Raw genomic sequence first — 10,644 nt, 5'->3', positions numbered from 1 at the left:
CCATACACCCTGACGATCTCATTCATGCTTCCATGTCCACCTGGATGAGTTCCTGACCCCCATGTCCCGTGTCCAGTGGATGGCTCCTAGCCACCCGAGGGTTCTTGTCACTCCTGAGCCACGAGGCACTAGCACAAGGCACTCAATGGCCATCTCTAGGGTCTGAAATGCACAATGGCGTCACTCCGCTGCAGTGGACAGCTGCTGCTTGGCCCCACCATTTAGCCCTGGCTTTTGTAGGGAATCCTCCTGTCCCTCCCTCCCATGGGAATCCAGGGGGCTGGCCTCCCACCACCCATCCCCCCGCTGGCCAAAATGACTGGAGTGTGACCTGAGCAATAGAACAGCATTTATTTGCTGGGGGCATCCGAGAAAGAAGCTACACCTACACCCCGGGGGGAGAAGGTGCGCCTTGATGGCTGTGAACAGGAGAGTCCGTGGATACAGAGAACAGCCATCTTTTGATCCTGAGGCAATGGCCTGGACTGGAGAGGGGAGGCAGGAGGAGACTGTGCATCTGGCGGAACCGTCCATCTGCTGCCAGTACCCCTGGACTTCTCAGCTCGGTCAACCGGCGTTTCCTTTATGGCTTAAACCAGTTTCTTTCATGGTTAAACCCATTACTGGATGCCAAATGCAGTTCCTTCCAGTTCAGAGTCCGTCTCACTCACCTTTAGTGGGATTCGAAATTTCAACAAAAATTTCCTGACTCAGAATAGAATGAGAGCATTGCAAAGTGCCAGAGAAGCTTCCCTGCTGTTGGACATTCCCAGCTCTGGGGGGTGGGAGCAGGCAGGGACTTCTTTCTGCTCTTCAAAGCCTTCACCCTTTGGGCCTCTGTCTTCCCTGCCTGGCCACCCAGAATTCACCCCATGAGGCCCAGCAGGAGGGCAGCTTCCTTCTGGCCTTGACCGTCCTAGGTGTCCTCTGCCAAGGAGCAGGTGCCTAGTGACCTCTAGTGCCCACACACAGGGCAAGGTGGGAGCAGGGCCACCAGCCCATGCTTCTAGCCCCTGCCCAGCAATCTGAGCGCTCCCCTCAGGCAGTGAGGTGTGTGCAGAAGGAAAGGCCCTGTGTCCATGTGGCAGAGGAAGGGTCTACTTCCACACTGTGGGTAAGCGCAGGGTGTGGGGGCCTGGCCAAGGCTGAGTGACCTCAAGTTAGTCACCTGTCATCCCTCGGTGAGACATGCCTATGTCCAGGAGAAAATAAGCAGAGGGAAAGGTTAACCCAAAGAGCTGTGACATGAAGGACCAAGACATCGCATCTCTGGGCCATGCTTGGCCACTGCTCGGTTTTTGGCCTGTGTGTGTATGGAGCACAGACCCCTCACCCCGGGGCTGGGTAAGGATGAAGGAAAGGGAGGTTTCAAGAATGGCCACCACGGTGCAGAGTTAACAAGTAGGAACCGGCGTGGCACTGGGACTTGCCTGAGGTCATACCGCAGTCTCCGACTCCCTAACCTGCTTTTCCTTGTCGGGGGCACACTGGCTGCAGCAGCTGCGGGGGCCCCAGGGCTGGCTGTCACTTGACCCCCTGCCAATGTCCTGAACCTGTCTGAGGTCAGGTGACAGGACTGGGCAGCCTGGGCCAGCTGCTTTTCCTTTCAGGCCTGAGGAGTTTCTGGAGGTTTATTTTCAGTGGCCTAAACATGACAGGCCAAAGACCATCCCTTGGAACCTGTCCCAACAGCCCCTTTTCCCCTCTGCACCCTGAGGCACTTCTAGAAGCTGGCCATGCTCAGATGCTGGCTTCCCGGCTTCACTGCTTGATGCCTCCTCACTGTCTTACCTTTCACGGGAGGCGGGGGGAGAGCTGCGTCCAGTGCGTGTGCTGTGCCTGCCCCCAGGGCAAACCAGGTACGTGGACCCGGGTGCCTGCCGGCTGTTATTCTTATTCGTATTATTATTATGAGTCAAATCGCAACAGGAGAACACATTTAATGCTACATGCAGCTTGTAGCCTGGCTGGGCTCCTCCCCACACCGGAGAATCCTATTTGGAGAACCCCTTCTCCACAGCTTCAGTCACTTCGGGGTGCAGAAAGCGGCCAGCGAGGCGCTCGATGTCATCCAGAGTCAGGCGGTTCAGGGACCTCTCATAATCCTGAGGAGAGAAGGCAGGATTCAGGGGGTGCCAGTCGGGGGTACCCTGCGGCAGGGGATGGGCGCAGCCGGGCTGGGGATGAATGTCCTGGGCTGCCTTGCTCACCCTCTGGAGCTGATCCAGGACCCTGGCCGCGTCCGCAGCGCTGAAGTGGCGGGCCAGGACTTTGGAGACCAGCTGCCAGGCGGGGGCCGGCGGGGGTGGGGCCTCGGCGAGTCTCCGGGCGGCGCTTTCTTCCAGCAACACCTTCTCCAGAGGTTTGACCACTAGGTTGAGCTTGGAATTGGGCCCAACGCTGTAGTCGGAGAGTCTCTTCCCATCTGGCAAAGAGAGATTGATAGAAGTCGTTACCCACAGGCGAAGCTCTGCGGCACCTGTCTGAGGAGGGTTCGGTCACCTCCCTGAGGGCAGAGTGACCAGCACCCCATGTCACACTCCTTCTCGGGCTCGGCCTAGACACCCCGTCCCCCGAATTCCTGCGCGGCTCCCTGGGCGGCTCCTCTGCCCGGGTACCTGCCAGGGCTTTGCCCTTGAATAGCAGCCGCTGCTGGCGCACGGGGACGTTGAGCTTCTCGGAGACCAGATGTTTCAGCGTGGACACCGGCTCGTCCTCCGACACCTGTGGCCGGGCCGAGGGTGCGAGGCAGAGGCTGAGTTCCCGGGGCCCCCGCTGAGGTCGCCTCCCCGGCCTCCCCCACTGCCCATCCCCCGCCCCGCCCGTCCCGTCCTTGCGCCCAGCGCGGGGGGTGGGGAGTGCGCGAGCCGGCACGCTGGCGGGGCCCCCCGCGACGCTACCTGCAGGCTGCACTCGCGGCCCTGGAGCGCTTTCACTGTCAGCTGCATGGCGGCCGCGGCGGCATCCACTGCGGCGGGCGCGCACCCCGACCGCCCCCCGCTGCGCGCCGCCGCCCCGGGCGCGCGCCGGAACCGCCCGTCGCCGCCGGAAGCAGCGCGAGGGACGCGCCCGGCCCCGCCCTTTCCCGCCCCGCCCCGCGCGGCCCGGCCCCGCCTCCACCGGCCCGCGAAGAGCGGACCCGGAGTCCCGCCTCGGGAACGTCGGGGAACGCCACGCGCGCTGCCGGATTTCCCTGCGGCCACGGTGCCTGGCAGCCCGCCACGACAGGGAGGAGGAGCGAGTTGGGCCAAGTTGGCTTCCGGTGGAAGCTGGGGCTTGGTGGGGGGGACGGAGGGCCGGGAGTGCTGTCGTCCCTGGCGGGCTGCTGGGGCTCGTGCAAACCCGGATTCTCTCGCTCGGGAGTCCACGTAAAGGCCCAGCGCGGCCAAGCTTTTGCCCGACTGCCCGAGGGCCCTCTGCCTCTCTTCTCTAGCCTGGCTGCAGAAAGTCAGCTGAGTTTGAGAGCTGGCTGGGGAGCCCGGCCTCTGCACTCATCCTGTCTTCATCCTCGCACGCTCACTCGAGAACAGTAGGGCCCACCTCTCCCTGACAGGCAAATGCATGGGAAAGGAAGGTTAGAGAGAAAGCCTGCAGAGATCACATGGTCACCCAAGCCAGTTCCTCCATCCTGTGTACATCTCTACCCAGCCACACCCTTCCTGCCCCCACCCCAAGGGCAAAGACTGGAAGCCACCCAATCTTGCTTCTCTCTTTTATTGAAATATATTTTCTGAGCAGTGCCCACCTACCTAACTCAGCACGGCCTCTTTGGCACTGAAAGCTGGAGAATAAAAAACCAGTAAAAAAAATAAGCCTGGATTTTTTTTTTTTTCTGAATGCATAGTGCATGAGAGCTGAAGGCCTTTGGTACACAAGAACTGTGGAGACAGTGGGCCGAGGGTAGGGGCGAAGGGTGGTGAAAGCTTGACCCAGGGGCCTCAGGGGACTGGGCACAGGCTACTGTAGATGAAGTGGCCGATGACCAAGGCCAGCATTTCTGAGGTGCCACTCAGTGCTACGATGAAGGGGGCCTGGGAGGCGTAGTCTGCTTGAAGGCGACGGAGGGACAGCTGCAGCATGGCCAAGGCCAGCAGGCTGTTCTGTACCCCTACCTCGATGCTGACCGTCCGCCGCTGGGCCACTGGCAGCTTCAGGCATGTAGCCAGGCAGTAGCCCACCAGGAGGCCAACCAGGGGCACTGTGAGGCCCACCAGCACGATGGGCATCCTGACGCCTGCCAGGATGAAGACCCCCATGCGGTAGGCCAGGAAGAGGCCACCTAGGAGGAGCACAAAGCTGAAAGGCTTGATGACCTGCAGCAGCAACTGGGAGAACTTGGGGAGCTTGGACCTGATCACGACACCTGCTGCTATGGGAACGGCGATGAAGAGTAGGGTCCCCAGGATCTTGGAGATGGGCACATGCAGTGTTTCATGGATGCTGAGCAGGCGGCTGTAGAGAGCTGAGGACAATGGCAGGAAACCAGTGGCAGCCACTGTGGAGATGAAGGTCATGGAGATGGCCAGAGTAACGTCCCCTCCGAGGAGGAGGCTGAAGAGGTAGCTCCCCCCGCCGCCGGGCGACGAGCAGGTGATGATGAGGCCAAGAGCCAGGGCCTTGGGCAGCATGAAGACCTTGGCCATCAGGAAAGCATATAAGGGCATGACCAGGAACTGGCCCAGGAGGCCCAGCAGCATGGGCTGGGGGCTCTGCAGGAGCCCCTTCAGAACCTCAAGTTCTACTTTGCACCCAAATGAACACTTGTTGACAAAGAGAAGAGGCAGAAGCAAGTAGAGTATGGGGCTCTCTGAGAAGTGGACCAGCTCGGTGCCGAGACTGGTGGGCGTGTCTTCAGCAGGTGAGACCTTGATGCAGAAATCTCTCCGTTCCTCAATGAGCATGGGTGGGGCCTTGTGGGGATCCATAAGCTGGATGTGGAGTGGGGCCAGGCCGGGCAGGCCCGAGTGGATGCTGACCACAAAGCCGCCCCCGCCGCCCCAGGTTATGGCACTCACGTTTCTGATGGTCAGCACCTCTGTGTCCAAGGAGGTGACCCTCAGCGTGGGACCAGGTCCTGTCCTGTTGCCCTGGCCTGGGTACCGGCTTGAGATCACAATGATGCCCTCACTCTCCTCTGGGAACTCAAACTCCATCACAGAGCCATCCCCAATGCTCAAGTATTGGCTCCCCGTCAGTGGCACGGTATGGCCCAGAGCTGTGCCGAGGTTGATGCTGGCTATTCCGTGGGCTCCCAATGGTAGGCTGACGAGTAGCAAGGAAACTCTGAGCAAGCCTAGGGGGCCTGGGCAAGCCCTGCCCTCACCCTGTCCAGGCCACTGGGAGCTGCCCCTGCCCCTCCTAAGCCCCATGGCTCCTCCCAGAGGACCGTATTCCCAGGCCCTCTGTGGCTTAGGAGAGCAGCCCCACTCGTGCCATCGGGTTGTCCGGAGAAAGGTCCATGGGCCGGGCCTGGCCCTGTGCTGTGTTCTGTGACAGTGGAGCTCTTCCTGAGGAGAGAAGGGACACAGAAAGGTATCTGGTAACGGTGAGCAGCTGTGAGTCCAGGAGCAAGGGGGTCTGGAAGCCCAGTGCTGGGAGACCCAGCAGAGCCCCTAGCCGCAGTCCCAGGAACAGAAAGGCAATGCCTAGTTGCGGCCCTTGAGTGCCATTTGTCTGTCCCCTTCCCCCGCATACCTGTCTCAAGTTTCCCACCCCTCACCCAGCGGGGCCGCCTACAGAAAGGAGTTCCCTTTCAAGCTGCGGCTACCTGCTGCTTTCCCTGGACTTTTCCAGCACAGCGAACATGCAGCAATGGCCTGATACCCGTGGATCTCGGAGAGCCACCCCTAACCCTGTCACCACCAGCCTGTTGCCCACGGGCTTCGAGACAGAGAGGGACCACAGTGACACTGCACCAGGATGAAATCTCCGAGAGACTGCATGGGGATGGCATGGAGACAAGCCTGCTGAGAACCGGGTGCTGAAACCCGGCTTGGGCCAGATCTGAGCGGCCATCAGGCTGTTTGAGTATCATCGGCCAGGCAGAGAGCAGCTGGCAAAGCAGGATGTATAGTGAGTGGGTAACCAACTGGCAAAGGGCCTCAGGGTTAACGTCCATCATCGCCATGCCATTGTGAACAGCCCTGCTGTGGCTTCGTGGCCTACCGTACCTGCCGACAGTGGTGAGGCCGGAGTCCTGGGGCAGGAAGGAGGTCCTCTCTCCCCAGGGAAACTGCCAGAAGCGGGAGCAGGAGGTGGTCAGATAAGACCCTGTGTTTGCAGGGTGCCTTTCTTCCTCCTGTCGGAGCTCCCACTCCTCTGGCAGTCCCCAGTATTTGAGCCCCTTAGGAGCACTGTGTCACCTCTGAGAGGCTCTGTTCTGAGTCCAGGGGCTCCTCCCCATGCCCACACGAGGCCCTACCGAAGCTGAGAACTTCCAGTGGGATTATGAGCGGTTCTGGGTGGGGGGAGGGTGCCTGAGGATGAAGGGTTTGTCCACTTCCACTTCTCAATCTGGGCAGCCACTGTCACCTGCTGGAACTGGGGCAACCAGGGTGGGTTGCCTAACCCTACCCTCACTCCTGTTGGTTGCCTCACTGCAGTGTCCCAGTCCTGGAAGAGGCTCTTGCCTCTCCAGATCCTATCAGTCGTTGGACCTGTTCCCCCTCATCTGAGACTGGGGGGCAGGGGAAGTAGGGGGTGAAGGGCAGGTTAAATAAAGCTCATCCCTGGGAACGTTCTCCCACCCCTGCATGCCATGGCCTCTGCTGGTTTGGAGTTTGGGTCACTTACCCTGGAGGCCTTGGTCCAGCTTTGCATGCCACCGCTGAAGAGGGAGGCAGGAAAACCAGAGGGAGTATAAGAAGCAAAGCGGAAGGGAGTCACAGGGAAAAGACGACAGCACTCGGGACTGAAGCCACTGGGGTGGTTTGAATCAGTTCAGAAAGGAGAGGAGGCTAAGGGCCAGCCACCCTGTCCTTCCAGTACGGCTGGCGGCTTTGAGTCACTGCAAGAGGGTTCTGGCCCAGATCCCACACCATTTCTGCTTGAGGGACTGGACGAGTTTGAGCAGCTGCACCCTAAGGCAGGGGAGGGAGCCCTCGGCCGACCGCTGTTTCCACACCGGCCGTGTAGTCGGTGTGAGCGCAGTCGGCATTGCTGACCCGGCTCCTCCCAAGCTGGGAGTCCGGAAGTTGCCCGCCTGGGCACAGAGCTCGAGCGCCAACCGCGGAGGGGGCGACGCGCCTCGCCGCCGGGCTCGCGCTGCGGTCCTGCAGTCGGCAGGAGGGTAGGCCGCCCGGGCGCTTCCCGGATCGCGCCAGGGGCCCTCACGCCACTCCCAGGCCCTGCGGCCGCGCCCGTCCCTGGCTGGGCCCGGCCGTCCGAGCGAGAGGGCGCGGAGCCGGGCCGGGGCCAGAAGCCGCCTTCTGCCCGCCCTTTCCGGCCCAAAGCTCTCACCTGCAGCCGAAGCCCGGGAGCTCGGCGCCGGGGCCAAGCGCCTGCCCGGCCCGCGGACGCCTGCGAGCTGGGCCCGCCGGGCCCCGCCTCGCTTGCCGGGGCCCCGCCCCCGACCCCGCCCCGCCGAGGCCCCGCCCCCAGGCGGCCGGCACGCCCCTCGCGACCCGGGCCAGTTTCAAGCGGATATGACGTATCTGGAAGCGACGAGTCGGCGCGGGCGCACGGAGCGGGATGTCTTCCGGGTCGTGCTTGGCCCGCGCCGCGTTCCCCTCGGGCAGGGGGTGCGAATCTTCTGTAGCTGCTGACGTGGCTCCGGGCTCCGGGTAGGGACCTTGCTCGTGCACAAACGCCCTGCGGCTGGCCCCAGGTTCCCGCCACCACCACGCAGCCGCCGGGCGAGCGAGCCCTGATAGCCTCCGCCTAGTTCCACCTCCCTTCGTTCAAGCAGTGACCGAGTGTCTATTTCCAAACTGGGAGGCATCGGTGAGCTTGTCCGCCTTTCAGAACTAGTTGGCGCCACTAGCAGAGTCTGAAGGCGTCGCTGGAAAGGAATGCAAACTGATGGCATAAGTTGGGCACAGAGGTGGTGAGAGTGTAGAAAGGACATGGGGGGGCAATAAGCGAATGCTGAGTCTAACGGGATTTATATGTTGTGAAAGGCTGCTGGGCAACTGCAGTCAGTCAGTGGCCACCCGCTGCTCTGGAAAAATTTGTCACGGCTCTGATGGAGGCTAGTGGTCCTGAATCACCAGTACGTGCCCACAGGAGGTGCTGGATCGTTGAGAATGGAAACAAAACAAACCAGCGTCTGTATTTTAGGTTAATTTTTCAGGCACCATGCTAACTTTAATAATAAAAATATTAGTTTAAATTTAAATACATTTTACTTAAAAATTGTATGTTTCATAAAGTTTACGTGGGCAGTGTATGTGATATGTAAACAGATAAACCCATGGTGGGCTTTATGCTCCAGAGGGTTTGATCAGAAACATTCAGAGGCCCTAGCTCTCCGCTCTTCTTTAGCCTCAGAGGACCAGTAAGGCGCAAGCCATTTGTGTGTATTTCAACATCCCTGCTACTACCCCTCACAAATGAGGCAAACGGGGTCCTGATGGAAGTGGCCTGGTGCAGGAGAGAGGCCTGCGTTTGGCACAATGCTGCAATGGAAAGTGCAGTTTACAAAAGGGCAGTGCGGGTCGGGGTGTCTGAGGACGGGTATTACCAGCCAAATGGAGAAGGCGAATGGGTCAGCCGGGAAGACCTGGGGAAGGAGAACCTAAAAGACTTGTCCTCCCTGGAGGAAACCTGTGTTTTAATACAACTAAGGGGCTCAAGGGGAGTAAATGTAGTTAGGAGGCTGCCCCCTTTACTGTCAGTCACCTGAGCCCTCCCTGAAAAGCTAGAGTGGGCTGGAGGGATGTCCAGCATGAGGGGATTTAGAGGTTTGTACAGAGGAAAAGGACAGTTACATTAAAGGTAAGAGAATATTCATAGTTGCTTTGGAGGATTAATAATTTACCTCAAGAGAGGAGGACGGGCTCTACAAATCAGTCAAGGACATCTACTTCCAAAAGAGAAGTCATCCGGACTGAGAGAACATGTGGAACAAACAGTGTGACAGTCAAAACGTAAATGCAGTTCAGACGGGAGCCCTGCCACCGTACTATGTAATAGGGCCACGGTGGCTACCCTGAGAGGTATGCTTACCTCCTGGTCTCCGGGCAGCCATCTCTAGGAATCTGTGTGGTGAATGAGTGTGCAGGGAAGACACGTTCTACACAAGCACAAGTATGGCATGCATTTGCTATTTATAGGGACGGGTGACAACTGTCATTTTTGCCTGCCCAACATCAGGTAACAGGACCTCGGTTTTCTTTGTGGAAGATGTCCCTGCTCCACATTTGGTACACAAGATCTGGATGTGGGTCACTGCAGCACTTGCCTCTGGGGTGGGCACATGCCTCAATGTAGCCCAATCGGAGCCAGCCATATCATAGGAGGATACGCCCATAATCTGACCTGGACCAATGAGAGCTAGTTCCCAGGGACTTGTGCTAGAACTGCTGGGAAGGCGGGAGTTCTTTTTTGGCTGGGATTACTAAACTGGGACCTCTACTACTGCTCCCCCTAAGTGGGGGAGACGGCATGTTTGAAAATGAAGCAAATTACAGAGAAAAGTAGAGCCAAGAGATGGAGGAAGCTCATGTCCCGATAACATAATTGGGGCTAAAATCACCTGTGAGCATTGGGGTCCGATATATGAGAACACTAAGTGTCCTCTCCCATGTCACTACTTAATTTTGGTTATGTCACTTTGGGTTCGGATCCTGACACTTAAAACCAAAGGTGACCTAACTCCTCAAGGGTAGGTGGGGAGAGGGGCACCAGCCCCGTACCCCGGTGGAGGAGGACCAAAGGATACAGCTTTGCCTCCACTTTGGAAATTTGGGCAGACTGTGCTCCATACCATCATTCGCTTCCTAGCCTGGGTTGGCCCAAGGGGGGATTTAAGCTGGCTTGGTGTTTCCATCTGTGTGACTGGTGACTCCTCGTGAGGGCAAAGCCCCCTGAGGAGTTAGGGACCATCACTGGGGCTCACTCTGACGGTCCCAACATGTAACCCAGCCCCGGCAGGCCCTTGGCAGGCATTTGGGAACAGTCAAGTGACCGCAGCAGTGGAATGAGGCAGTTAAATAGGGCTGCATGCCTCCCAGCCTCGCAGTGTGGACTTTCTTTGAGGTTCTGTTTCCTTTGGGACACGCTACCAACCTTGGGGAGCCCCACTTACTTGGCTTCTGGCCTCTCAGCTGCAGTGAAATTCTCCTAAACTCGCCAGGGACTTGTCTCTATCCTGCAAGTGGGGACAGTGACAGTCCCTTCTCGCTAGGGTTGTTGTGAGGCCCACGCAGGTAGTGCGTGTAACTGGAGAGCTGGTGGGAGGCGACGTTGGAATGCTGGCCCCACAGTGATCACTGGGGCAGCTCAGTGGGTACACAGGGCTTTGCGATGCTGTTCTCTCTCCTTCAGGGGACGTTCAGAATTTTTTATGATAGGTTTAAAAGTGCATGCTTGTATGATACTACCCATTATCCATATGTCAAACCCATAGTCTGTATAACAGCAGGAGGGAACCCTGCTGTCAACTTGGGGTTCAGTGATGACACGTCAGGGTAGACTGGGGATGTG

The 10,644-nt window shown here is 58.8% G+C and overlaps 2 protein-coding genes across 7 annotated transcripts; both read right to left on the bottom strand.

Moving 5' to 3' along the window:
* Positions 1-332: 332 nt before the first annotated feature.
* On the bottom strand, positions 333-3,061 carry UBL4A (ubiquitin like 4A). 3 transcript variants are annotated; one of them, XR_006602977.1, is made up of 5 exons: positions 2,901-3,061; positions 2,619-2,724; positions 2,211-2,425; positions 1,792-2,105; positions 333-1,192 (listed from the first exon to the last, which is right to left on the bottom strand). XR_006602977.1 is itself a non-coding variant. In XM_045068029.1 (4 exons), the coding sequence occupies exons 1-4, from the start codon at positions 2,946-2,948 to the stop codon at positions 1,995-1,997; spliced, it is 480 nt and encodes a 159-aa protein (XP_044923964.1). In that variant the 5' UTR covers positions 2,949-3,061; the 3' UTR covers positions 333-1,994. The 3 variants fall into 3 exon arrangements, 1 of the variants encoding a protein (XP_044923964.1); XR_006602976.1 differs by having other exon boundaries at positions 333-671; XM_045068029.1 differs by having other exon boundaries at positions 333-2,105.
* A 289-nt stretch (positions 3,062-3,350) lies between these two features.
* On the bottom strand, positions 3,351-7,559 carry SLC10A3 (solute carrier family 10 member 3). Of its 4 annotated transcripts, none has more exons than XR_001177525.2 (3): positions 6,793-7,550; positions 3,750-5,507; positions 3,351-3,546 (listed from the first exon to the last, which is right to left on the bottom strand). XR_001177525.2 is itself a non-coding variant. In XM_013050118.2 (3 exons), the coding sequence occupies exon 3, from the start codon at positions 5,367-5,369 to the stop codon at positions 3,939-3,941; it is 1,431 nt and encodes a 476-aa protein (XP_012905572.1). In that variant the 5' UTR covers positions 5,370-5,507; positions 6,171-6,232; positions 6,793-7,550; the 3' UTR covers positions 3,699-3,938. The 4 variants fall into 4 exon arrangements, 3 of the variants coding, with proteins under 3 accessions (XP_012905572.1, XP_004780799.1, XP_004780795.1); XM_013050118.2 differs by lacking the exon at positions 3,351-3,546 and adding an exon at positions 6,171-6,232 and having other exon boundaries at positions 3,699-5,507; XM_004780742.3 differs by lacking the exon at positions 3,351-3,546 and having other exon boundaries at positions 3,699-5,507; positions 7,459-7,559.
* Between the last annotated feature and the right edge of the window lie 3,085 nt (positions 7,560-10,644).

Source organism: Mustela putorius, unplaced genomic scaffold, assembly GCF_011764305.1.
Source record: "Mustela putorius furo isolate JIRA1106 unplaced genomic scaffold, ASM1176430v1.1 tig00003899_pilon_pilon_pilon, whole genome shotgun sequence".
Taxonomy (NCBI): domain Eukaryota; kingdom Metazoa; phylum Chordata; class Mammalia; order Carnivora; family Mustelidae; genus Mustela; species Mustela putorius.
This window is presented reverse-complemented; position numbering and strand designations above follow the sequence as displayed.

Coding starts and splice junctions, on each gene's coding strand:
- UBL4A (XM_045068029.1), bottom strand. CDS start 2,948: ATGCAGCTGACAGTGAAAGCGCTCCAGGGCCGCGAGTGCAGCCTGCAG. Junction 2,725..2,900: donor GCCGCGAGTGCAGCCTGCAG/GTAGCGTCGCGG, acceptor GCCCGGCCACAG/GTGTCGGAGGACGAGCCGGT. Junction 2,426..2,618: donor CAAGGGCAAAGCCCTGGCAG/GTACCCGGGCAG, acceptor TCTCTTTGCCAG/ATGGGAAGAGACTCTCCGAC.
- SLC10A3 (XM_004780738.3), bottom strand. CDS start 6,819: ATGCAAAGCTGGACCAAGGCCTCCAGG. Junction 5,508..6,792: donor GCTGGACCAAGGCCTCCAGG/GTAAGTGACCCA, acceptor TTCTCTCCTCAG/GAAGAGCTCCACTGTCACAG.